General features: G+C 41.1%; 4 protein-coding genes across 4 annotated transcripts; 3 read left to right on the top strand and 1 right to left on the bottom strand.

Moving 5' to 3' along the window:
• The first annotated feature begins 574 nt into the window (after nucleotides 1-574).
• Nucleotides 575-10,436, top strand: LOC139351353 (protein mono-ADP-ribosyltransferase PARP14-like). Its single transcript, XM_070993201.1, has 15 exons — nucleotides 575-837; nucleotides 1,986-2,119; nucleotides 2,570-4,681; nucleotides 4,768-5,004; nucleotides 5,102-5,326; nucleotides 5,521-5,587; nucleotides 5,961-6,107; nucleotides 6,184-6,243; nucleotides 6,457-6,633; nucleotides 7,025-7,163; nucleotides 7,246-7,301; nucleotides 7,527-8,234; nucleotides 8,312-8,445; nucleotides 8,554-8,731; nucleotides 9,057-10,436. The coding sequence occupies exons 1-15, from the start codon at nucleotides 663-665 to the stop codon at nucleotides 9,335-9,337; spliced, it is 4,830 nt and encodes a 1,609-aa protein (XP_070849302.1). The 5' UTR covers nucleotides 575-662; the 3' UTR covers nucleotides 9,338-10,436.
• Nucleotides 10,437-12,626: 2,190 nt separating this feature from the next.
• Nucleotides 12,627-15,842, top strand: LOC139351359 (kelch-like protein 33). Its single transcript, XM_070993212.1, has 4 exons — nucleotides 12,627-13,446; nucleotides 13,553-14,501; nucleotides 14,618-14,788; nucleotides 15,323-15,842. Exons 1-4 carry the CDS (start codon nucleotides 12,627-12,629, stop codon nucleotides 15,840-15,842), a joined length of 2,460 nt encoding a protein of 819 aa, XP_070849313.1.
• Nucleotides 15,843-16,878: 1,036 nt separating this feature from the next.
• On the bottom strand, nucleotides 16,879-19,441 carry LOC139351768 (tropomyosin-like). The gene is made up of 5 exons (XM_070993774.1): nucleotides 18,757-19,441; nucleotides 18,453-18,611; nucleotides 18,227-18,313; nucleotides 17,974-18,111; nucleotides 16,879-17,147 (listed from the first exon to the last, which is right to left on the bottom strand). Exons 1-5 carry the CDS (start codon nucleotides 19,439-19,441, stop codon nucleotides 16,879-16,881), a joined length of 1,338 nt encoding a protein of 445 aa, XP_070849875.1.
• Nucleotides 19,442-23,385: 3,944 nt separating this feature from the next.
• Nucleotides 23,386-25,105, top strand: LOC139351383 (cerebellin-4-like). Its single transcript, XM_070993256.1, has 4 exons — nucleotides 23,386-23,780; nucleotides 23,884-23,949; nucleotides 24,176-24,304; nucleotides 24,730-25,105. Exons 1-4 carry the CDS (start codon nucleotides 23,528-23,530, stop codon nucleotides 25,008-25,010), a joined length of 729 nt encoding a protein of 242 aa, XP_070849357.1. The 5' UTR covers nucleotides 23,386-23,527; the 3' UTR covers nucleotides 25,011-25,105.
• The last annotated feature ends 678 nt before the right edge of the window (nucleotides 25,106-25,783 follow it).

Genomic DNA, 25,783 nt, shown 5'->3' with positions numbered 1-25,783 from the left:
ATTTCTGAATAAACTGCTGAACCATGGAGTGGCGCTGTTTTTGGAACCAGTTTCATCTAACTGGCTCCGTTATATTGTGTAATCCAAATAAGGCTGTCCAATCTTAAAGAAGGTAGTGATGTCCTTTCTAAGACTATATGATCTGAAGTACATGGCTTAATCTGGATTCAAAAAGCATAAAATGACCAAGTAAGTGAAGACAGAGCCCTGTCGTAATTAAGAGGAGGGTTTGACTCAGTGATAGAAGTGTGCTGGGTACTTTCTCTGCATAGCAAACACTAGAACACACACTCTGAATGCCTACGTTTTGCGTCCTTCACAGCTGCTCAGATCGATCAAACCTGAATGAAATGATGAAAATGGAAATACTCGAGTCAAAACTGCCTTGAAATTGTACTTCAGAACAGCGTTTAAGTAAATGTAACTATTTTAACTTCCCACCACTGATAAAGAAGCTCTGATTATCAGTTTTTATTGAGTTTAACCATCAGTGGGAAGGAGGGAGGCTCGTGTTTCCTGGAAATCACGTTTTCGTTAGTGACGCTCTATGAACCCTAGAGGGCGCACCTGAGCCTGCACCTGACAGCGCTGCTGCACGGACCGGTCCGCTCAGGTGGACCGCAGTCTGTGTCTCAGCATTGATTGTGTGGAGGGTTTAAACTATGGAGGCTTTGTACCAGTATCCTATTTTCTTCGAGTGGCCCAGTTTGGACGGAGAGCAGAGGAAGAGGATAGAAAACTACTTCCATATTCGCCGCAAGTCCGGAGGAGGGGAGTGCGGCTCGGTCACAAACATAAAAGATAACATTTACAGGATTTCTTTTAAAGACCAAGATGGTAAGACAAGTGATTCTTCATGTGTATCAGCTGAACTGCGTCCTAGTCTGGTTGATTCGTTGAATTATGTGTTAAAATGCGTTGGCGAAAGTGGAAGTGAAAGTATTCCTGCACTGCAACCAGTTTGATTTAATTCCACGATTTCTTTTGATGAATAAGAGCAATTTGGTGCTTACACACCCACATCCAGACTGACTGACTGCCGATGCAACTTTTTCACATGCAGATTTTAAACTGGAAAGCTTATCCAGAAGAATATGTTGTACTTTCACTTTCACTGACACACTGTTTGTGTCATACATCCTCTCAAGTTTAATCAGCTTGCAAATCCTTAACAACACAGTTCTGTTCCGTACAACCCCCTTTCTTTCTCTACAGTAACAGAGGCATGTCATAACCACTGGACAGTATGTCTTTAAACTCCACCACTTCTGCTATTGTGAGAAATTTCACAAAGCAGAAGAAATCCACCTTTCACTCCAGCTAATCACTGCACCGCGAAGCTTACCATGTTTGTTTAGTTGGAAGTCAAATTTGCACATCACTGCACACAATGGGTAAAAGACCCCCATCCTTGTTACAGACAAGTCACTCTTTGTCGTCATTTGGCCCTTTGCATGTTAGTGTAGTTGTTTTATGTCTTTGTTGTCATGTTATTTTGTCTCCTTTTGCTTATCTTTGGATCTCTTCCTCGTTGTTGTGTCTTATCTGTTGTGGTCATGTCTGTCTCTTGCATCTCTTTGAATTTGCATTATGTCGCTTTGCAGTTCTCGTGCATCTCTGTTCTTCTTTTACATCTCCTGCAATATTCGCGTCTCTTGTCGTATTGGGCTTCAGTATTTAGTTCACACCAGAGATTGACATTCTCTGAATTATATCACAGCAGATGCACACTAACATTCCTTTGCACAGATATAATTTTAAACACTAAAGTAAAATACAGTTTGCTTACATCTGCAGTAAGGCTACTGATGATAGACACAGTTACAGATGTTTTTTCTGGATTCAACATTTTACACTCCTGATTTCATTTAATAACCACAGAGGCAGTCAAAGGGGTGGAGGATGAAGGATGAAGGGGCAACAAAACTGAAAACTAGTGCCAAAAGACAAAAACCCAATAAATAATGTCCCCTTTTCTGTCTCAGTCCAGCAAAGGGTCCTGCAGAGATCTGAGCATGTGTTGGAGTTTGCAGGTGGTCCTCTGGTGCTGACTGTGCGAGGCAGCCCAGAACCTACTAGCAAGTCAGTTATCCCAAAGGTGGACGTAACTTCATCACAGGTCAAGGTCTTCCAAAGTAGTTTCTCATCTTTTAGTAAATGTTGCATGTAACACTTGAAAGGGAAATAATAATAATAATTCAATTATCCTGTTATTTCACTTGGTTCTAAAAACAACAGTTTCCTTATTATTATCAGGTTGATAGGAACATTTAAAAATTATTTTGTGTAGAAATGCTTTAGGGTATGTGTCTAATTTATTGTTGAGTCAAGTCAAACATTCAGAATTTTTAAAATCAATGCAAGAAATAGAAACAATGATTTAAATGAACTGATAAAGTTATAGAGAGTAAAAGCAACACTGACTATTCACCAGTGTTCATTGTAGCTCTTAGAGCAAAGATGTCAATATTCTGTAACACTTTTTCTTTAGATTGCATATTAATAACCCTTTAAAACTGTTGACATGTACTGAAAATCAAAATTAATATAATGTACATCTTTCCAACAGCAAGGACAGCAGTCCATTCCTGCCTCAACACCTCCACCAAGTGGTGAAGAATATGAGCTACATCTTGATTCTTACCTCCTTTGTTACTTAAAGGATTGCCCGAAGGCTGAGAACGAACTTAAGATAAAACTCGCTTCCATGTCCTGCTCTGCCCAACTTTACCCAGAGGAGAGAAGGATTTTAGTCCGGAGTTTAGCTCAACCTGGTGCTGTAGAAGTTCAAAACTGGAAAGCCGAGGTAGACAAACTTTTTGAGGGCTACATGTGCCACTATGAAGTTGAACATCACAGAATTAAAGCTTTGCTTCAGTCCGGCAGCTCTCATCAGACCACAGATGAGGTGAAGGTGTACAGCGAGGTTGGGATGGCTGTTGTGGTTGGGGAATGTTCTCAGGTGAGAGCCAGGATGAAGGAAGTAGAGGACTCACATCTTAAACGAGGGTCGCGTTTAAGTGAGAAGCAAACCACTACTCGTCGACTGGGCAAAGCTAAACTGCGTCTCCTCTGGAAAGAGATAGAGCACAGTTTCAGGGGAGGTTTTCCAGGAGTGAAGGTGACACAAAGAGATGCAGGTCAGTTAGTTTTAGAAGGCTCTGTGGAGGAGATTCGTAAGGCTGGAGATTGGATCTCTGATAAGGAGAATTTAGTGTTCCAAAGAAAAGTTTCTGACATGAGCCCACATTTTTTGGCCTTCCTAAAGAAGGCTTATGGATGTGCAGCTGTACTTGGTGCCTTTTTAGGGGTCAGTGACAAGGTGGAAATAGAGTTACGAGACACAGAGTTACATTTGTTCAGCCTCTCTCCTGATGAACTGGATGACACTGAAAAAAAACTGCAAGGAGAATTCAAGGAAGTCAAGATTGATGTTCCTAACTGCGCTGCTGCATCCTCCAAGCTTCGGGAAATGCTCATGTCAAAGACAGATGAGCTAAACCAAGGGCAATATAGGGCTCAGGCCGTGTTAGGCTCAGGTGGCATGGTGTGCTTACTGGGCCACATAAAAGAAGTTGAGGAGCTGAGTGAAGCTGTCACACAGTTCATTTTGGACCAATCAACCATAGAAGGCAAAGTCATTTTGCCTTTCCCAGAGTTAGTACAACTCTTACCAGAACTTCAGCAGCTGCATAAATTTGACCATTCAGGAGTTACCTTCCATCCATTAACATCTTCCTCTACGCCCATGGTGGTGCTGAAAGGTCCATCCAGCAAAGTGACTGAGGTCAAGAACACACTGAGTCCATTTCTGAACTCCCTTGTTCAGGACAGAGTTACTGTTGACCTGCCAGGAGCTGTAAGGTATTTCAATAGTCCCCTTGGAAGAGATAACCTTTTACGTGTTGCTCGTTCTCAGAAATGTCTCGTACAGCTTCAAGAGCAACCCCACACTACCAGACCGAATTTGGCAAGTTTGAGTAAAGAAGGCTTGACCGTTGCTAGCTACAGCCTTCGTGATGGACTCCAGGTGCTGGTGTGTCAGGGTGACATCACCAAACAGGATGCCGATGCCCTGGTGAATGCTGCCAATGAAGATCTGGACCACTGTGGAGGTGTTGCTGCCGCACTGAGTAAAGCAGGTGGTCCTCAGGTGCAGAAGGAGAGCAGCGCTCTAGTAAAGCAGACTGGACGAATTCCTGTAGGTGATGTGGTAGTAACCACAGGGGGGAATTTAAAATGCAAGAAACTGCTGCATGCTGTTGGGCCTGTAAGTGGGAAAGTAGGTGGAAAGGAAAGGATGTTAGTGGAAAAAACTACCCAATCTGCTCTGGATTTAGCAGAAATTATGGAGTTTGCGTCCATAGCCATGCCCTGTATCAGCTCAGGTGTATTTGGCGTTCCTGTCACTGTGTGCTCTGAGGCTATTGTAACTGCTGTTAAGAAGTTTGGTAGTCAGGGAGGGCGAAGTCTGAGCAGAATCATCCTGATTGATAACAGAGCAGAGGTGGTGAAGGCCATTCAGGAAGCATGTGATCGACTTCTCCAAGGGATCACTACAAATGATTTGGGGTTCCAGATGGGTGTTGCTGGCCAAGACACTGCAGGAGGAGCCACTGCTGGGGCTCCTGGAGATGGCGTCCATGTAGAGATCATTCAGGGAACCATCGAGACCCAGCAGGTGAGAAACTTTGCTGAAATTTTGAAACTGCATTAATGTAAATTGAGTGTTAACTGAGATGAAATTGGATTGTTGTATTCTCCAAGGCGGATGGCCTGGTATCTCCTATGGCTGGCCATAATCCTCTTTCTACCCGTGTTGGAAACGCTTTGTCCAATGTGGTTGGACCTGAGCTGACTGCCAAATTTCATAAGGTAGCAGGAGGTGCAACACTGCCTGGTGACACAGTCCTGGTGGAGGGCTTGCCTGCCCTTCAATGCAGAGGAGTGTACTTCATCAACCTCGTTCCCTGGGATAATAGCGAGCATGGAACTGCAGTCCAGGTGAAATGTTTTGGTGTACTGTGTAATGTGTTTTGTGTTTCATACTCTCTTAAAAACTAAGAGATGTAGTAACCTTGAAAATCCTTGAATCTTCCAGGTTCTGAGACAGGGCATCAGGAAGATGCTGATTTCCTGTAAGATCAGAGGCTATAGTTCAGTTGTTCTCCCTGTGCTTGGGACCGGGACTGTCTTGTGTTTTCCTCACAGTGTGGTTTCCAAGGTTATGCTTGAGGAAGTCCAAGTATTTGAACAGGACCAGTCCAACAGGATATCTTTCCTGGTCCGTATTGTCATCCACCCCAATGACAAAGAATCTTGCAAGGTAAAGAAAATGTAGCAGCACTGCCTTCCAACAACAATGGGAGTAAAAAATTGACTGCATCCTAAAGAAATGCTGGTATTTTCCCACAAAAATATATTTTCTTTTTCTAAAACAAGCTCAAATGACAGCCAGAACACATTGTTTTTTGTTCTGCATGTGGAACTGGAATTAAATCCTTCATTTTGTTCTTACAGGCCTTCCAGTCTGCGCAGGAAATTTTGCATCTCAGAGGATTCACGAACGATGCAAACCCAGACCAAGGTTACCACATTTAACTTTATAGCTAACATGCTAGCAAACTGTTAGTTTCTTAAATTTTGAGCAGGTACAGATCATCATCATCAACTGGGTCCTAACTTGTTTGATGCTCAGCTGCTGGGCTGGTAGTGTACAGAGGTTGTTTTCTAAAAGTAACCCCCCTCTGCTGCTAGAAATCGGGCTGATTTGAGTGGTGAGGTTCATACAATAAATCTACGTTTAAAATCAAAACAAGAAGCTAAATGAGGCTAAAAAAAGTTTGTGATCTGTGATTTTCATTTTCTTTTTGTAAATAAAATCTAAAAATATCAATGCAGATTCAATTGAAAATATTAAACCATGAATATACCTTCTTTTCTTACTGGCATGACTTTAGCTTCCTTTTACCGCCGTGTCTCAGTAACTGATGATGAGGTCACAGCCATGCTGGGTGGAGTCAAGCTTCAGATGGTCCGTGGTGACATCACTAATGAGAGTACTGATGCCATTATCAACACAACTGATTTCTCCAACAACCAGTCCGGTATGATTGATTGATGGATACATTATATTCACCTCAGTTAGAGCCAACAGTAACTGTGTATTCACAAACCCCACAGATGTGTCCAAAGCCATTCTGACTGCAGCTGGGGCTGCTGTCCAAGCAGATTTAGCAAAAGGTAGGCCTTGAGAATAGACTGAAAAATGGTGTAAAAATATATTGATTCGCCTTTCCTGTTACACGTTTTCTAATCATTTGGTTGAAATTTGTGCTACATTTGGATGAAAGCTTGACTTTTGTCAAATTCTCTTCTTCACACATTTTCACCACCCAGCATCTTAAAAACAAATCCATAATGATGTGTCATATTTGCTTTTGTGTTTCGTGTCAGTGGGAATTCCAGCAGACTTCATGTGCACCACAGGACCCGGGATGCTTGGCTGTAGGGAAATCATTCATGCCAGTTTTAAGAGTGAACCTCACGTGATTCGGAAAAATTGCAAAAAGATACTGAAGAGGTGTGAGAGCAAAGGCTACCACTCGACGGCCTTCCCAGCTATCAATACTGGTTTGTACTGGGTGTATACGGATATGCGTGTGTGTGTGTGTGTGTGTGTGTGTGTGTGTGTGTGTGTGTGTGTGTGTGTGTGTGTGTGAGTGTTTATGTGCATTATGGTCAACACCAAATTTGTCTTAATCACTAAAGTGTAGTAAAAATATCATGTTTATCTCTAGTTTAGTTAAAAATCGCATGTAAACATATATATTAAGACATGAGATGAAGTAAAAGTAAAACAGCTTGTTCAGGTAGAAACTAGTAATAAATCTATAAATCTATAGATTGATTTCTGTTGGCCTTTAGTAGTACTCCAAGTGACAACCAGTCACTGCACTAATGTAAATGGCAACATTGGTGGCATATCCATGTGGATTCACGATCTGTTTTTATATCCCATCAGGTGCGGGTGGTATGGACTTTACCACAGCTTGCAAAGCCATGCTGGATGGGATGGCCTCAGCTATTAACGACTTGAAACCAAAGTCCCTCGCGCTCATCCGCATTGTCATCCTGCAGCAAGCGGTCTTCCAGGCTTTCAGGTCAGCTTTGAATCTTGCTTTGTGCATGTACATTGGTGCTGCAACCATGTTAAATTTCTTGTCCTGGGATCTGTTTCTGCAGATCAGAGCTGGAGAACCGCTTTGGACTAACAGTCACTCGCCACCTCAACCTGAGAGGTAAGTTTCATTTAAATGGCAACAATAACAAGCAATATTCCTCATCTTAGTTCAGCCTGTTAGCATGCTAGTATTTACAAATTAGCGGTAATGACAAAGTACGTGATCATCAAAGGTATTGGAATTTGTCCTTGATGGAAGCCTTGAGTCCCATTTCCATGATGATACACTCAACAGAAAGAGTGTTCGTTATTATCTCTGTGTTCTTTTTTCCTTTTCTTTTAGAAAAAGCTAAACAAAAGCTCAAGAAGTGGCAAGACAAGTGCTCAAGGACCTCCACAACCTCAGCACCTGAAGACAAAACCTTCATCTTTGCAAAGCCACTGCCAGCTGTGATAAGTGTGATTGGTTGCAGACCAGACTCCAGCAGGACAGTCAAGAGAGACTTGGAGGGGATCCTGCAGAAGCAGCTGGTAGAGAGAGAGGTGGATGAGCATAGTTTTTCCAGGCTTGATGTCATGGAGCTGGAGGCAGTGCAGGCAAAAGTCAAAGTCTTAGAAATAAGCGTGGAGTACAGGAGACGTCAAAGTTCTGAAGGTGTGAATGTCAACAGAGCAGGAAACAGAGTCAGAGACCAGTCGGCGTCAGCAGGAGACGTCTATGTGCTGAAAGGCCTAAAAGAGGATGTTTTGAGCGTCATTGAGCTTGTGAACAGAGCGATACAAAAATCACTTTGTAGAGACCTCCAAGATAAAGAAGAAGCAATGTTGGCGTTTAGTGTCGAGTGGTTGATTCAGGAAGTAAATGGAGCCTGGCACGAGGTGAGCCTGCATGACAACTACCTGCTGGAGGAGGCTCACATGAGGAGACAAGTGTCCGCAGAGATCACGGCACCAGACGGCACGGTAGTGAAAGTAAACCTGAAGGCGAACGAAGCCACAAATTGGCAGACAGGCATGAAATACAAAGTAAAAAGGAACGAGATAGGAACAAGTATGTCACATTTTGTAGTTTCCATTTTTTACTTTGCAGTTAGCAAGTTATGTTAAAACCTTCTACTTCTTCTTTAGCCTTAGAGTTGCCAACAGAGTGGGAACCTATGCAAGGAGAAGTCTTTAAAAAGGTCGAGCTGCATCCGAACTCACCAGAGTACCAGGTCGTAGCTCAGGGTTTCCTCAAAACGGCTAAATACAACATTGTCAAAGTGAGTATGCGAACACAAACACATCTCTCATAGTCTCATTGTCGGTTTTTAATGCTTGAATGCCTACAGTACAGAATGAGTAATTAACTGATTGTTTTCTGGTCTCAGATTGAGCGTGTGCAAAACTTCTACCTGTGGCACGCCTTCGCTGTGTGTAGGCAGCGTATACTTGCCAAGAACGGTGCAGCAGACCTTGGGGAGAAGCATCTCTACCATGGCACATCAGCAGAATCATGCAACTGTATTGAAAGGGACAGATTTGACAGGAGCTTCGCAGGAACACACGGTGAGGAATGTTCTGTTTGATTTGATGATTTGTGTGATATATATGAAGCTTCTAGTGGAACGTAAAAGACAGAAAATGAGGCTAGCACAGCTAACCTGGATCTGTCCAAAGGTAACAAAATATACATACCAGCACCTGTAAAGCTTTCTCCTAAACATGGAAGTGTTTATTTGTTTTATCCGAACGAAAACTGATGTATTCGTGCTGGACGTGCTAAGCTAAGCTAACTGGCTCCTGACTGCAGCTTCATGAAAGTACTGTCTATCTTGAACCTTGAACAGTCCCGTTAAGCTGACCTGTCTTTTCTTATGTAATTCTATCACAGCTGCTGTTTATGGGAAGGGGGTTTACTTCGCAGTCAGTGCAGAATATTCAGCTCGTGGATATTCCCCGGCAGACGCGTCAGGCCTGAGGCGGCTGTATGTCGCTCGTGTCCTGACCGGCCGTTACACCGTCGGTAAGTCCTCCATGAAAGCCGCCCCGCCTCGAGGCTCGGACCCCACTGACTGCTTCGACAGCGTGGTGGACAATCAGCAGACGCCCCACATGTTTGTCGTCTTCCATGATGACCAGGCCTACCCAGAGTACCTCATCACCTTCAGCTGAGGAAAACAGAAAAGTCACTTGTTTAATCCTGATACCTTAGAATGTGCCATAAGTTTCTGCTTACAGTTAATGTTTTATATGTATTCTTTAATTTTGAGCAGTGTTCATTTCTCAGCAACATAGAATCAGTTTATAGTATAACGAAACAACCAGATGTGGTGACAAAATGAAAAGATTTTGATCAAGGCATGTAATGAATTCTAACTGTATTGATTAGCCTTGTTTTGAAGGACAAAGCTGCACCGTAGAAACACTCCTTGAAATGAGTTAACCTGTTGAAATATCTTCAGATATCTTCTGAAGTTGAAAGCAGTAGGTGGCATACAGTAAAATGTTGTGTTAACTCCTAATAAGCGGTCATACTTTGAATTTGGCAACGGTTGTTCTTTAAGGGTTATTTTCATATATTTCATACATTTTATCTTATTGATTAATAGAGTCCTAAACATGGAAGTGTTTATTTTGTTGTTTGATGTCAAGCACAAAGGCCATGATACAGCAAGATATTTTTCATTATAAGTTCATATGTTTAGCTGTGTGATTTCAGTATACAGACTGTAATATCTGTTTCTGTTTTGGCCATTATTCATTCAGTTAATGTAGTTTGAAATGGTTACAGATTCCACATTATGTAAAATATTACATATATGGCTGACATATGGATATTCAAATTTTACCAACGGATTGAAAAGTAGAATAAGCATCAATTCCCTTATTCTCACATTAAACAACCAGCGGTGAAACCAGCCGCACCAATTGGTCTATTAAACATGGTCGCACTTTATTTGAGAAGTGCAATTATGATACTAGATTCCACCAATAATATGTCAAGTTTAAGTGAGTTTCTAATTAAAAAAATGAATTTCTTTGACTTTAAAATGAAGATTTTGTAACAGTGATCTAAAGTGAAGATATTTTGGACTTTGAATGGTGCAAGAGAATGCTGGAGCAGTCTGTGTTTTTGTGAAGGTGTCAATCATTTGCATCATATTCATGCCCAGGAAAAATAGATTAGGCAAGCGTCAGTATCACAAGACAGTTGATACAACTTTATTGACAATTGTGGAGGGAACAATGTAAATAAAAGAGCTGTAATGAAATGGTGAGTTGTAAATGAGATTATGATTTCTTTGGTATATTTTTATTTCAAGAAAATGTCAGTAATCACTGCTAATGAATCATCATAAACACAGATTTCAATATGACATATCTCCATTTGTAAAAAAAAAAAAATATATATATATATATATATATATACATACATAATCACTATTGAAATCTTTGTAAGCTTTGACAAATGAAATGAAAGTTTCATCTGTTTGAAATCATAATATTTTCATACACTTCACATGGGGAAAAGCAAAAATCCACTGAAAGAGGAGTACTTATTTGAATTATCACTGATCCTCCGATCAGGCCAAAGACCAATGTTGACATGGTCTCTAACTTGGAGATGTAAGATAGCGCTGTTAGATCCAGAGAAGGGGTGATTTTGACTATAACCATACCATGACACTATCCGGTTTCCATTTTCCATTTTTGTACAAACTTCCACCACAGGTTCCGCTACTTGCTTGCCAGCAGAAGGAATTGAAGGTGAAGTAATAGAGTCCTTGCACTGGTGCCATAAAATAACCTGCGTCAAGCAATAGCAATAAATAAGTCAGTACAAAACAAAACATTTTATAAAGGATACAGCAACAGAAAAAGAGGTATGATTTAAAAAAAAAAAAAAAAAAAAATTTAAATAACCAACAACCTACCACAAAGTACTTTCATGGGTTGTGTGTTTGTGATAAGTGGGAAAGGTTAGAAAAGGTTATTCTGAAATACTGACCTGTGTATGTGTTGTAATGTCCTCCAATGTTAGTTATGACATGTCTGTACACCAGAGGGTAAAGAACATTTGTAGCAGCAATGGTGCCCTCTACAGGTAATGCAACGGAAAATGCAACCCGACGCTGTCCTGAGAATAGAAACGTGATTATAGACAATATAATTATTCAGACTATGGCTCCTCTGCATAATCATTGTTTAGTATAGTAAATTTTATTACCATGATATTCAGTGCTTAGTTCATTCACCATGCTGTTAAGCGCAGACAGCTTCCTCTTGCTGGCCTCCAGCTTTTTGTTTGTTTCCTCCAGGACTCTCAGAGAAGCTGCAAGTCTCTCTTCCAGACCGCCCAGCTCCTTCACCACTGTACTTTGGGGGGTTTCTGTTGAGTTTGTCATCAAAGCGGTTGGCATTTCCAGCCCTTTGCTTACATTCTGGATGGCATCCATCTCTGCCAGGTCTTCGTGCGTCAGGTCAGTGTTCTGGGTCCAACGGCCCTCATCTCCAGCCTGGCATGCAGACAGACCAAGTAGCAATAAGTAGTAGCAACAATAAACTTTACCCTTTTCCTCATCTTTGATTTAATCATCAATATAGATAAAAGCAATTCAAGGTCTGTGTGTGTGTGTGTGTGTGTGTGTGTGTGTGTGTGTGTGTGTATTTGGGTGTACACAAATGCTTTGTATGTGCCCTCCAATATCTGAAGTATATTGTGGAAATTAATACAATTACTTCCTTGATAAACAAAGTGCATGCCAAGGATGAGTTGACATGCCAGGTTTCCATCCAAAGGACAGACTAAATTTTAACTGGATTATAGAGAACCTCCAAAGGATAATGCAAATTATTACACATTTCTGTTCTTGCTTTAAGCAAATATTAGGTTGAGCCCATCAAGATAAACCATTGGTGGGAACCAAGTGCATAATGACTCTTTTGTACCAGATCCTCATTTTTTATTTTTTTATTTTTTGTTCATTTTTACTTTTTCTTACATTTTGAAATACAACTCTAGAACAAGAGTTGTTGTATTGTTAATTTATCATTCATAATTCTGCATTAGACATTTGAAATACATAGTTCTCAGGAAAAAACAATATATAAACAATATTTATAGGGAAATGTTTTCCTGGCAATTTATGCACCCTCCAATGAAGTCTAATTCAAGTTCACCCTGATTGCCCTCCATGATAAGCATTATATTGACGTGCACAGCAAAATTCAGCTGAAACTTAATCTCTCCGACCTAGTAGCTATGAATAGCTGCTTGTTTGTGCAGTAAGGAAAGTTACTTGAGTCTGAGAGACAGGGGGCTTGACATGGAGAGAAACATTGGTGAAATTCATTAAGAAAAGAGTGTTAGGTTTTGCTGGATGTCAACAGCAATTATTAATACCTCAGAAAGAACACTGTAGGTTGTTGTCCAAAGAGAAAGCCAAGCCTAGCTGTTGGCATGGAGTTTACCAGGCAATACCTGCCATTGGAATGGGAAGAACGATGGAGGAAAGAAAAGGAAAGGCGGAAAAGAGTGATTGAAGAAGGCGGAGAAGAAGGAATAGAACAGGACAACCGTGAGCTGAGGAGGATTGTGGCTTACAATGACTCCAGGATGGGGCTGATGAGTAGAAAGGGTAATAAAGAGGGGTTAGAGGTCAGGATGAGTGGTCTTAGTCAGGAGGGAATTGGGGAGTGTATGAGCGAGGAGGCATTTGGGGATGAAGAACTTGTATACACGTACCACAGTGAAATGTATCCTAACGAGGTGTTCAAGACCCTGAAGGAATTCTGGAATTCATCTCTTCTCACAGACCTGACTCTGACCACTGATAATGAGATCAGCTTTCATGTACACTCTCCTATCCTGGCTGCTGTCAGCTCCCTCATCCAAGAGAGACTGAGAGATGAAAGCGCAGAGCGATCAGACAATGATAAGGATGTGGAAGTCCAAAGGAGGTCAGTGTCTCTGGGTCCTGAGGTTGACCACATTGGGCTACAGGCAATTGTGGAGTTTGCATACACTGGAGCTGTATTGTCTTTGAACAAGGACAGCATAGCCCCGATTAAGGCTGCAGCTCAAGCACTGGGAGTCCCTAGAATACTGCATCTGTGCCACATAGAGGAGATGATGAAGGTAGTTGGAAGTCATACAAGGGAAGAGCAAACAACTCCTTCTCTAGACCAGATGAAGATTACTCTTCAGTCCATTAAACACCTGTGGGTAGACAGAGTGGGGTGTGATGTGATTTTGGATGTGGATGGGGCTTCATTCCATGGTTAGTATACATTATGTCATTCCTATGATTGTAATCTCTAGGTATCTTATTGATGATTTTTCTTGATAGTGGTCAAAGTTTGAACTCTTCATTTGTCTGTCTCTAGTCCACAGAGTTATCCTGGCAGCAAGTAGTGCCTTCTTCCGTGGCATGTTTACCTGCGGGATGAGGGAATCCAATCAGATCCATGTTTCCCTTCCCTTCCTGTTAGCTTCTGAGTTAGAGGCACTGATCAGTTGCTCCTACAGTGGGACCCTTCCACTTAGCTGGGACTGTGTTTTCGAAATCACCTGCATGGCCCTGCAGCTTCAGTTCCAGCCTGCCCTCTCACTTTGCCTTGATTTTATGAGACAGAAAATCGATGCCAGCTCATGCCTGGATGTGGCATCTTTTGCTGAAGCCTATGGGATATCAGAGCTCCTTGAGGAAGCCAATGACTTTGTTCTGAGGAACTTCTGGGAGGTGTCAGCCACAGCAAAGTTTCAAGACCTACCAGCAGAGAAGCTTCTAGACATCCTCCAATGTGATGGCCTGTGTGTGCCGTCAGAGTTGGCTGTGTTTCGAGCTGTATCCTCTTGGGTTGAAGCTGATCCTGAGGAGAGATTGGGTCAGGCTGGCTTGTTGATGACTGGAGTCCGGTTCCCCCTCATGACCTTTCGAGAGTTCAGGGAGGTCAGGGCCATTAACCTGCGCATGGAGTGCTTCGGAAACAAGGAGGTGGAACTCTATGGTTCAGCTCTGAAGGAATTTGGTTTCAGCCATACAAATACTCAGGATCAGGGCCGGGTCCGGCATCCCAAAGATGCCCTGGTTCTGGTTGGGGGAGACCAGGTGAACCCAGATACAGGTCAACACATAGCAAGTAGGGAACTGTGGTTTGCAAACTCCCTACGCAGTGGTACAGGGTTAGTCAAGGACATAGAGTGGAGGAGGTTGGGTGAGATGCCAGACAAGCCAAGGTTCAGACATGGAGTAGCAGCAATGGTGGGAAGGTTGTATGTGGTTGGGGGATGTTATTTCTACACCAAGTATGACATGATGAAATCTGCCTACAGGTAAGTAAAAGTCAGTGCACAAATACCTCTTCTCACTTTCAATAACACTGTAACATAGATGCACATTATGGACTCACATTCATCTTTGTCTTTATCTTTGTCTTCACACATGTCAGTTATGACCCTGTTCAAAGCAGCTGGAAGAGGCTGGCTGACATGCAGGAGTTTAGAAGTAACTTCTCAGTGGCGGTATACGAAGAGCATCTTTATGCCATTGGTGGAGATAAGGAGATTAACACCAACCTAGACAGTGTGGAGATGTATAACCCATGCACTGACTCCTGGAGGTAAGATTAGTGATGTTACACGTGAAGCAGACTATCATAAGTATTAGTGCAAGATGTGTTGATGTCTAGTGTTAGCATGCCCAAAATGATACAAATCAGCAATGTGTATTGTCTCTGTGTTACTTTTAATTAGTTAGAATTGCCAGTCCTAGATGGAGGTCTTCCTACTATCAGTTGGCACTTAATTTCCAGCCATTTATTGTAAACCCCTCCTCTTGATTGGCATATCCCCCCCACTGTCAATGATACAGAAAACAGTCTTATTCCAGTATCATCCATTAATTTGGACAGCGTTACCACCAATATTTGATATGCTATTTATATAGTAGAGATGTGTTTAGATTTTTGTTTTGGCATTAGAATGACTCAGTGGTTGTTCTGACAGTTGTTGAAATTCATGGCTTTCAAACTGCCTAGCATAATGTCGTGCTCTATTTTGGACTGAAAACTCAGGGATATAGATTTGTTTTGGTTTGATTTGTTTTGTGTGTCAACTACATTGCTGTCTGATGCCTCTCGTTTCATTCTCCTCAGCTTCGTCCGTCCCCTGGACCAGGCTCTCAGTGGCCATGCTGTCACTGTCACAGATGGTGGAATCTTCATCTCTGGTGGTTTCAACTGTAAGTATGAGTGTCTGGTTTCCATGTTCCTGTACCACCCAGAGAGAGGAACCACCTATCTGGCAGACATGGCCCATGACCGAGCGCAGCATTGCATGGAGCCCCTGCGGGGTCATCTTTACGTTGCTGGTGGTATGTGTAACCTGAGGAAGTTTTATACTGACCAACTAGCCTGTGAAGTGTATGATAATGTTGCTGATTCTTGGACTGCTTTTGCATCACTGTCTATACCACATGTGGGTGCAGCCTCAGTCGTCCTAGAAGAAAAAATCTATGTACTGGGAGGATACTGCCAAGATGATTACAGTGAATCTAGTCTGGTCCACCGGTTCAATCCAAGCACACAACAATGGGAGAACATGGGCAAACTGCCTGGGGCTGTGACTGACATACGTGCCTGTCTGCTGCGATTGCCCCAGCACTTTAGACTTTAAGAACTGACTAGTCAAGATTAGTATCTATTGCCAAAATGTCATGGATTATTAGCAAATGCGGTTCAGCTAAAAGTCAGTTGTAATGTCAGAAATGTTGTACAAATTACACACATTGTCAGGTATTTTTGTGTCAATAAATAAATTATATTGAATAGTAGAATCAAAAATACACTCCTGAATGCTAGTTACTATATATACCCCAATTCCAAACAAGCTGTGACACTGTGTAAAACATAAATAAAAGAGAATGTGATCTTTTGCTAGTCCTTTTTGACATATACTCAATTGAAAACAATACAAAGACACTATATGTAATGTTTAACGAAAGACTTGGAAAGATGCAGAATGCTCCAAAAACACCAGTTTGTAACATTCCACAGGTAAACGGATTCATTGGTAACAGGTGATAGTATCATGATTGGGTATGAAAGGGGCATCCTGGAGAGGCTCAGTTGTTCACAAGCGAGGATGGAGCGAGGTTCACCACTTTTTTTTTTAGTCTGTTTGATTCTTTTTGAAGAGGTGAAAATATATATTATGATCAATTCAACAAAATCTATTGCACAATTCACACTGTGTGTTGTTTTAGTGCTCATTTTTGTTTTAATACACTAATTAGTAGTGGTGGTTGTTTATTTGTCTGATGCACATACAAGCACCCAGCCAAAAAAACAAAACAAAACATAAAAACATGGTTTGTAGTGGTTAGACAGATATTGTTGTTACATATAACTTTACATTGTGATCACATGACTTTGCATTCTTTCAAAATCTAGAGATTAAATGTGGCACAGAAAGGCTTCCTTCTAAAGCACAAATCATTCTGCCCTCAAGTACAGCCCATAAATAATCACATAATGAGCGATAAAACATGAAAATGAGCTTCAGTTTCAGCTAAATCATGTACCAAACATGGCTGGTCTCCTTCAGGGAGAGCATTAATTCTACCCTCTATGGCTGGATTTAAGTGTAGATTTCTGTAATCATATACAAAACAATACATTCTTATTCATTTATAAGGAAGAAGGCCCCAAACCTACAATGTTGGGAAGACAAGGAACCCACTAAAGACACTTGTATGTACTTTTCCACCTTTCCAAAGGATGATGTTGACGGTGTCACTGAGATTCATTTCAAGGATTACTGTGGTGCTGGTGGTGTCGCTCAAATCAAGTCCTGTGAATTCCCAGGTGCTCACTTGGTAATGTCCGTTCTTCACCAGGATGGCTCCTGAAGTGTGGCTGTTGAAGCCAAAAGTCATGAATGAGAAGTGGTAAACCCCTTTCAGCGGTGCAGTGAAGATGCCTGCAAAAGAGGAAAATTAGATTAGATTAGATTAGATTAGATTAGATTGAACTTCATTGATCCTTTCGGGAGGACCCCTCAGGGAAATTGGAGTTCCAGCAACTCATAACAAAACAGGTAAAAAGGTAATAAAATACAATAAAAATGGAGAAAAATATGAGAAAAAAATGACAGGAATGACTTCACGTGATTTGCTGTCACATCTGCTTATCCACTTTCTTGCTGAAAGCTACATGATGTCTAATGTCTGTATGCTAAATATGAGGCTAAAGCTAGCAGCTAGTTAGCTTTGCTAAACATAGCATATAGATTGCCAACGGGGGGAAACAATTATCCCCCCTCAACACCTCAAAAGCTCACTAATTAAGTCATCAGATTTCATTTGTTTACAAAAACTGAAGCATAAAAACACCAATTCACCATTTTACAGGGGGTGGTGTGCGCTAGCAACCAGGGGAAACTCCATGAAATTATTCGTCCCGGCCAGGCCTCAACAAATGTGTTAATGAGGTAAAGGTAGGCAGATTTTGTAAGCTATGGACAGAGTCAGGCGAGCTGTTTCCCCTTGTTTGTTGGCTTTGTGCTAAGCTAAGCTAGCCAGCTGCTGGCAGTTGCTTCATATGAACTGTACAGCTACAAGAGTGGCATCTAAATAAGCGCATTACACAAAATGTTGGACTACTCCTTCAATAAATGGGGAAGAAGATATCAAGTGAAATACCAAGGCAATACGTAAACCATTTATTGAGCATACTTTCAAAAATCTTTAACAAGCATATACTCAGTAAAATGTGCAATAAATCAAGGTTAGATACATAGAACATACCTGTGCTACAGTTGTAAGCATTGCCAATGTTTGTTAAGACTCTGTTAAAGATCAGAATATTGCTGCTGGTGCTGGCAGGTCCAGTGAACACATGCGGTGATTTGGCTATCATTGCAGAAAAGGCCACCTTAGGATTGACTGAAGAAAGTGCAGCAAACAAAGTGTTATGTAAAGTTTACAGCTAACATCTAGAAATGTCTTACATTTACCACTAATTACATGTAGCATCTGGATATTCTTTCGCTGCCCTTGCCTTCTGCTGCAAGTCTGTTCACCTCCAGTTTGAGTTTATGTTGCTCAATAAGTTGTACCTCAGTTGATGCCAGTCTGTTTTTTATTCCTATCAACAGAAAATAGAAAATGTAAGCAGCAAGACAGGAGCCTAAACAGCCCAATTCTTATTAGACCAGTCACTTTATATTCAGTGTACAAGCAATTAAAAATGGGCATTAAGGGTATTTAAGAGCATTTACATGTACCTGCACTGTCGCTCTTGAGAGTGTCAATGTCAGCCCTCTGCTGGTCCACTGCAGTTTGTTGAGTTTTGAGCTGTTTGCTAACATTACAGAATTTTCTGACAGTTTCTTCCTTAAATTCATCAACTTCAGCTTTTTGTGCATTCAGTCCTGTGCTGAAAGCTTGAATCAAAAATAGTTAGAGCATTATCACAGGAATATATTAGATTCGGGATATTCATGAAAACAATGTTGCTATGAGTAAATATCAGTTGGAAGAAGCTTGCATGAGCATTGAATGTGTAGATAACACTGATTTTAAAATTACCTTCATTGCGCTCTTGTATTTTCTTCAGTTTAGCTTCGAGTTGCGTCTTCGTTGCATCCAGTCGGGCTTCAACTTTGACTTCAAGCTCCTGGGTCGTCGTGTTCAGGTGGGAAAGTTCAGTTTTATATAGAGTCAGGAGTCTCTGCGTGTCACTGAACGCAGCTTCAGTTTCTGTCTCCAGATTTTCAAGCTTGGCTTTTTTTTCCCTCAACTGCCTCTCAGTTGTATCAAGTTTCTTTTCAATCTCGCTGAAGTTTCCGTCAACTCTTTCCCTGTGTTCGACCAGATCTCGAACCTCTCTCTTCAGGCTTCCGATGTCAACTTTGTATTTCTCCAGCTGTGTTTTTGTGTCATTGATTTCCACCCCAGTTTGTGTCTTCATCCTTTCAAGGTCCTGTAGTGCACTTGAAAGGTTGGCCACGAAGACTTCCAGTGCACTAATGTTGCGGTTTGCAGACTCAAGGCACAGTCTGGTCTTACCTTCCACAGCATCAATCCTTTGTTCCAGCGTCATTTGTTTCTCTTCGAGTTTTGTTTGGATATCATCAAGGTGTAAAATGTTTTCGTAATTTGAGCAAAGAGTCGGTGTGTCCTCTCTTGGCTCTGGGTCACATTCACGTTTATGTGGGATTTCGGACGCTGCAACTCCGAATAAAGCAAGAAGGAAAACAACCTTGGTGACCATTTTTAAAGATAAGATCTTTAAGTTCTTCACTTTGAAGTTTTTGTGCAAGAACTGGCTAAGTAGCACCTTTTATCTTTGATGGGACAGCCCACTCATGACAAAGAGGGTGCAGCAAGAGCTTTCTTGCATGTCATTTAAGGAATGTTGCTTGTCACTCAGAAAAACCAGGAAACAACAGATAATAAATCCCCTCGATCTTCTGTCCTGTGTAGTATACTCTTAAACCTCTGATATGCAGATAATGAAGCAAAACCAAGCTTTGTGTCTGTACTGTAAGGGTCAGAGTGAGGGTGTTCCTCCATCCACTCAACAGTAAAATGAGGGGAATTGCAGAAATTGACAAAAAGCTTTTTTTTTCACAGAGCTCATCACTTTAAAAACCTGAGTTGAGCTCAAGACTATGCCCGTTTCTGGTCAAGCAAGCCTCCATCAGACAAACTTAGTTGATATGTTCAAGGTGAATATGAAGGCCATCCTCCCGAAGATCTGTTTAATAAAAATAGTGCAGTGTTGTGTTCATCAAATTCTTTGATATTCATTAAATTTTAAGATTTTCTTCCAGAAATATCCCTTGAATCGTTATTTAGGGTTGCTGGGTGGGGAATTGGAAAATGGCAGTAGTGGTCAGGAGGTTTGAGTCATTTCGGTCATGGTGGTGTGTTGGTGTGATGGCCATCTAGTGTAATATGGACATTTATGAAATACAAAGTTAGTGCTGTTCTCGATTATATTAACTTCATATTGTGTTTTCAGGTGTCAGGTGATGCTTCCTCCATTGCTTTGGAGGCAACCTCAACAGACAATTGGATGACATGGGAGGGTCCACCAATCACTGACGCAGGGGGTGGTGAGTGATTTTCTCTTAAAGCAGATATCTCTTTATATGATTATCACAGTGAGATCCCTCTAAACTGTGAAACAATAGAGCCAGGACGTTTCATAGCTTGTTCATACCCTGTACCATGTTACGTTATCAAGTGCTCTGAAATAATCAGTCACGATTAAAACTTAATTTTCGTTTGCTTCTGACAACATTTGACTGAGCAAACAATCTTTTGTTTGTTGTTTAGCTAAAAAGGACCATGCACAATACCGATGCACTACTTGCATCAGATGTAGCCTAAAGCTATTTTTTCCAACAGAAGCAAACAATAGCAGTAGATTGTAAAGAATAAAATGGAAGCATATCAAATCGAATAAAATAAAATGCTAGTTCACAATGTTTTTATATCCACTGGCAAGAAGACAAGGTCACTGAATTCTGTGGAAGGAGTATATTATCTGTGAACTAATATTGTGGTATCATAATTGGCGTTGTAAAAGTTAATAATTCGCTTCATGGAGGCCACTGAAAATGATTTGCTAGAAGCAGAGGGTGAAATGCCCTTAGTGATTATCTAAACCAATCAAGGCCAGAACCATTAATTCATACATTTCATGCCATGAAATACAAATGATGTGTACAAAATGCAGTTTGTGCACAGAGCACGTACTGTAATGGGACGCTTTGCGTGCCATGGACATGAAACACAATACTTTTCTCAAACAGAACAAAAAAAAAGTCTGGTCTTGGTAGTGATAATGGAAATGTTACAGTGTGAGTTATCACAGAGGATTTTAGGAATGAGGAAACCAATGAGCACAACATGTTTCATATTTCGGGCGGTCTGAAGAATGAGGAACATGAGATGGAAAAACGTTCTGCGTTGGAACAAGGATGCAGACTAGAAAGATACTCCGTGACAAGCTAATAAGGCAGACAGACCACATCAATCAAGTGATGCATTGATGATGCAGCTTACGTTGTTTTTTTAGTGAACAAGTTGCAACAAAAACCACGTACACTGCCCTCTGCTGTAAGAATTAAGTATATATCAAAGTATTATCTGACGTCAGTGTTGCATTATACTAACTACTTTGTGTATTCTTGGGTAGTTTAATCTACAGCAATGCATCATAATTCCATAAAATCATCATATGTTTGTAGCGTGGTCATCCTGTGAGAACCACGTATTTCTAAACATTCAGCTTTTCATGTGAAAAACAGCCTGTTTTCAGCTTTGTGACGATGCATTTTCTTGGAATTTTAAATAGTTTATTTTGCTGAAGAATGAGGAGAATTTTCTCAGTTGATGAAGGAACACTTTGGAGATACATGGTTTTCACTGGGTAGGAAGCATATGAAAAATTTGAATCTGACGAGTAACTAGTGATTAAAGCTGTCAGACAAGTTACTTAAAATGGAAATACTCAAGTAAAGTACAGGTACCTTGATTTTATACTCAAATACAGTGCGTACAGAGTAAATGTACTTAGTTACATTCCACCACTGGCGTCAAGTCCACTGTAGGTAAGTTGTCAACAAAGGTAGCAATTGTGTTCCACCTTGAAAGTGAGACAGACAGGTAACCTGATCTTGACTGAAGAGTTGTCACTGTGCATTCTTTCAAAATTACTTCGTCGCATATTGTGACTGATGACTGGGACATTTGTATTGTGCCTGTAGGCTGCAGGGTCATTCTGAGTCATCATCAGAATATGTAACTCAGTTCTTTTACAGCCTTTTTGAGCTTCAAGCTTCAGGTTCACATCTCAGGACAGCTGGTTCAAGTGCGCCCTCTGCTCTTGATAGATGTCACTTCAGCAACACTGTTCCCTTTGACGTAGAATAAAATAAGAGAGATAAAAGATGAGATAAGATTGTGCATGGTAAGGTACGGTATTTTGCATTATTGCACAACAGATAAGTATATATGTACCACAGTATATGCATAGGAGCATGTATTATGATGGTCTCTGTGTTTTAGTCTTAAGTGAAGCACCACTTGACAGAAAGTGAAAGCGAGGCCAGCAACATGGTTTAACAGTTTATTCAGCATCAGAGAAATCAATTAACAGTTTATAGAAAACTCCAAAATCATAATCATTTGTTCTTTAGGGGTGCTGGGTGGAAACATGTTATAGGAAACTCAAAGGATTAATAAAAACAACAAATGACCATAGTTATCTGTCATCTAGCTGCAATGAAGCGGCTTTCGGATGTTCCTAAATTAGGAAAAGAAGGCAAGCTTTAGCTTAGCCACTTTCTCTCAGCGTCTGCCATATTTGCCATATTGCCACTGAATAAACCCAGAGAACAGAGAGAAAACACCAGAAATGTTACATAAATTCATAGTTGAAAAGATCAGTTCGTTAGCTACCCTGGTATCTGTCAGTCATGTGTTTGTGTTATTAGGAAGAAAAAAATATGCTTGATACTAACTGTAGCCTATACAAATAATGCAAATGAATTAATTTGGATGGAGTCAAAATAGTGAATGTCACATCAATCACACTGCCATGGAAATAGCCATGGCTCTCTTGGCTCTTTGCATATCATTTTGCATCTCTGTGCACATTACACAGGGATGCACATCAACTTAGAGTTTAGCTGTGTTATATTTCGACACCGGCTCTTAAAAAACAGCCCAGCTGAAAAACAATATTCACAGTCACATGTCGGAAATTAGAAACAGTAAAGAACTGATGTGTCTCACATACAGAGTTTATTCTGTCTTCAGCGGGGACAGCATGTTGTTGAACATGTTGGACATGAATGATGCACACACCTGAAGTTTGGCCTCAAAGTTTTAGTTCCTGCACTGCCTTCCTGCTGTTCATCATACTGCCTGAGGGGGGCGACACTGTCCACAAACCTACTCAAACTGAGAAACAGCAAGAGCAAAAAGTCAGCCTGTGTTGAAGGACAGAGATAAAATCTACAGAAATCTAGTCCTGGTCTCTGAAGGTGAAGTCGTCTGAAGTGAACAATATAATTTAGCATAAAATCCTCATTTGCCTCACAAGTAAGGTGACGTCACCTCTGGAGGAAGTAAACTGCCATGTTTAAGTTGTACAAAATGTACAGAAATGTCCTTCCTCTTTTTCCTGCTGACATCTTATGAGTAAGCAGGCCTGCCGGGACACGAGTGGAAGTGGGGTCCCTGAGGGTGCTTACTCACAGACATTTGAGGACCTTTTGGGTGAAGACAGCAAGTATTTAAGTGAGGGAAATTTCCAGGAGACCACACATTTAAGGCTGAGGACATGGAGGTCAGGGCTGTGCTTCTGCTAACCCTCCTGGGGCTCCTGTTTGTGGAGCCAGGGTTTGGACAGAGAGGTGACATGGAGAGCAGCGAGTGGCTGAAAGTGGAACTAATAAAGAACTTTCAGGACAAACTGGAGTATGTGGACAAACTGCAGCATGATGTTGATGCCCTCGAAGCAAGACTCAACATGACTGTGGACGAGCTGACGAGACAGAGAGGCGAAGTGGACAGACTGAACAAAGAGAATGAAGGTACAAGATTGATGATGGTGGATTATCACCACATATATTCCCACTCAAACATGGGAGTGATGCATTTGACTTCTGTCACTAATTATTTTGTTAAATTGTGCAGGCCTGCAAAAGAGACTGAACGCCACAGAGGAGGAGATCAAGAAGCTGAAGCAGAGCAGTGCTAAAGGTAAGATGACCCAAAGTACAGTATTTAAGTTCCTGTGTTACCAATGTTCAATATTTTACAGCAAAAAATGGCGTGATGTTATGTGATCGTGCTGAAATAAGACTACAATCTAGGTTCTGAATTTCGGATTTAAAGGGTATTTTAATGACTTTTATCACTCACTGTTTATCACTGTCTTGATTACATCCTTCTTATCAACATTTCCCATCTCACTGTCCGTCCACAGCTGCTCCCCATATTGCGTTCTCAGCCTCTTTGGCAAACTCCAGAGAGACTTACAGCGGACCCTGCACAGAGAGGACCCTGGTTTTCAAAAGGGTCTTCTCAAACACTGGCAGTTATGACCCGAATACAGGTAGAGGGCACTTTCACATTGTGTGTGTGTGTGTGTGTGTGTGTGTGTGTGTGTGTGTGTGTGTGTGTGTGTGTGTGTGTGTGTTAGAGATAAGTCCTATTTATTATAAACATATCTCTAAGAGTTTGCCACAGAAGACCGATCAGTTTTTCTATGGCTGAAGGCCTTAAACGTCCTGAGGCTGTAAAACAGACACACTCACGCTTCTGGCATTTCAAACAAGATCAAACGAGGTTGAAGAATTTGCTGATACTGTTTGACCCTCTGGTGTTCTAAAGCCTATTTATCATTTACAATTTTTAACAACATTCCAGCCATTGTCACCTATAGCCTATATTGTGTTAATCTTTATAGACCGTGAATTAATCAGCAATATTTTGAGTTTCCAGGCTCTGAAAAGACATCATTTATTGGCTCTGTTGCAGGAATCTTCACAGCACCAGTCAACGGTCTCTACTACTTTGGCTTCAGCACCTATGGCTACAACTCTCACATAACAGGGGCCATTTTAATGAAAAATGGTGTCCGTCAAATTTCTACCTATGAAAACCCTTCAGCTGACGGCTCAGACGGCGGCAGTAATGCTGCAGTTCTGCAGTTGGCTGCTGGTGATAAGGTGTACATGGAACTGTGGGATAACGGCAGAGTGTTTGACAACCTGAACGGACACACGACCTTCAGCGGTTTTCTCGTCTTCCCTGTGTAAAGGATTAGAAACAATGCACTGTGTTCTGCTGTTGCACTCATGCAACATTAGTGACAATGTGGCACTACCTCATAAAATTCCACAGTATCCTGGCTAATGTTGCTCCTTAATTTTCTTCTAAATCTCAAGCAAAATTCTAACAAGCTTTCACTGAATAAACGTTTTACATTGTCTCTTTTCCTGTTTCTGGTTACTGAAGACCACTTCCATCACCATCTGTAATGACAATGTGCTCAACAGCCTCAGACGACTAGAGGGAAGCAGCTCCCCCCAGTGTTCATAGTTGGTTATTGCAGTGATCAATGTAACAGTAATTGGCATATTTGGCATGCCTAGAGGTTTAATTCATACTGTGTAGATCAAGATATCAGTTATTGTGGAATTTATTGTAATAATGTTGTGACAATACTAGAAATTCAAACTTTGATACTTTGATACTGAAGAAAAAAAAAGTCTGCAAAATAGGATAGTTCTTTTCTCTTTTTTTTTTTTTTTTTAAATAACATTCACACGGTGCTGGTACAGAAAAAGCAGAGAAAGTCACTCAACACATGCAAATACATTTGTATGTTAGCAGTAATGTTTGAGGACCATTTGATTGATTTCCACGTTTCATCTGTGCAGCCTATTTGGGATGAAAATCGAATTGGTTTTCAAAACTTTGTTACTTTCAATACTATCCAATGTGTAGTTAATGGAGATTGTATCGTTTTAAACACGTGGTCGAATAGAAGTATTGGTCATTTTGACAACCTTATATTGTAAATATCCTT

This window comes from Chaetodon trifascialis, chromosome 23 (assembly GCF_039877785.1).
Source record: "Chaetodon trifascialis isolate fChaTrf1 chromosome 23, fChaTrf1.hap1, whole genome shotgun sequence".
In the NCBI taxonomy this organism is placed as follows: domain Eukaryota; kingdom Metazoa; phylum Chordata; class Actinopteri; order Chaetodontiformes; family Chaetodontidae; genus Chaetodon; species Chaetodon trifascialis.
Note: the sequence above shows the minus strand (reverse complement) of the source record. Positions and strands in the feature narration are given on the sequence as shown.

What these genes read in the sequence shown, in the direction of transcription:
- LOC139351383 (XM_070993256.1), top strand. Translation starts at nt 23,528, where the DNA reads ATGGAGGTCAGGGCTGTGCTTCTGCTAACCCTCCTGGGGCTCCTGTTT. An exon ending in ACTGAACAAAGAGAATGAAG is followed by an intron (nt 23,781 to 23,883) that starts GTACAAGATTGA and finishes TAAATTGTGCAG; the next exon opens with GCCTGCAAAAGAGACTGAAC. An exon ending in CAGTTATGACCCGAATACAG is followed by an intron (nt 24,305 to 24,729) that starts GTAGAGGGCACT and finishes GCTCTGTTGCAG; the next exon opens with GAATCTTCACAGCACCAGTC.
- LOC139351359 (XM_070993212.1), top strand. Translation starts at nt 12,627, where the DNA reads ATGGAGTTTACCAGGCAATACCTGCCATTGGAATGGGAAGAACGATGG. An exon ending in ATGATGAAATCTGCCTACAG is followed by an intron (nt 14,502 to 14,617) that starts GTAAGTAAAAGT and finishes CACACATGTCAG; the next exon opens with TTATGACCCTGTTCAAAGCA. An exon ending in CCATGCACTGACTCCTGGAG is followed by an intron (nt 14,789 to 15,322) that starts GTAAGATTAGTG and finishes CATTCTCCTCAG; the next exon opens with CTTCGTCCGTCCCCTGGACC.
- LOC139351768 (XM_070993774.1), bottom strand. Translation starts at nt 19,441, where the DNA reads ATGGTCACCAAGGTTGTTTTCCTTCTTGCTTTATTCGGAGTTGCAGCG. An exon ending in AATACAAGAGCGCAATGAAG is followed by an intron (nt 18,612 to 18,756) that starts GTAATTTTAAAA and finishes TTTTGATTCAAG; the next exon opens with CTTTCAGCACAGGACTGAAT. An exon ending in GAACAGACTTGCAGCAGAAG is followed by an intron (nt 18,112 to 18,226) that starts GCAAGGGCAGCG and finishes CACTTTCTTCAG; the next exon opens with TCAATCCTAAGGTGGCCTTT.
- LOC139351353 (XM_070993201.1), top strand. Translation starts at nt 663, where the DNA reads ATGGAGGCTTTGTACCAGTATCCTATTTTCTTCGAGTGGCCCAGTTTG. An exon ending in TGGACGTAACTTCATCACAG is followed by an intron (nt 2,120 to 2,569) that starts GTCAAGGTCTTC and finishes TCTTTCCAACAG; the next exon opens with CAAGGACAGCAGTCCATTCC. An exon ending in ATGACAAAGAATCTTGCAAG is followed by an intron (nt 5,327 to 5,520) that starts GTAAAGAAAATG and finishes TTGTTCTTACAG; the next exon opens with GCCTTCCAGTCTGCGCAGGA.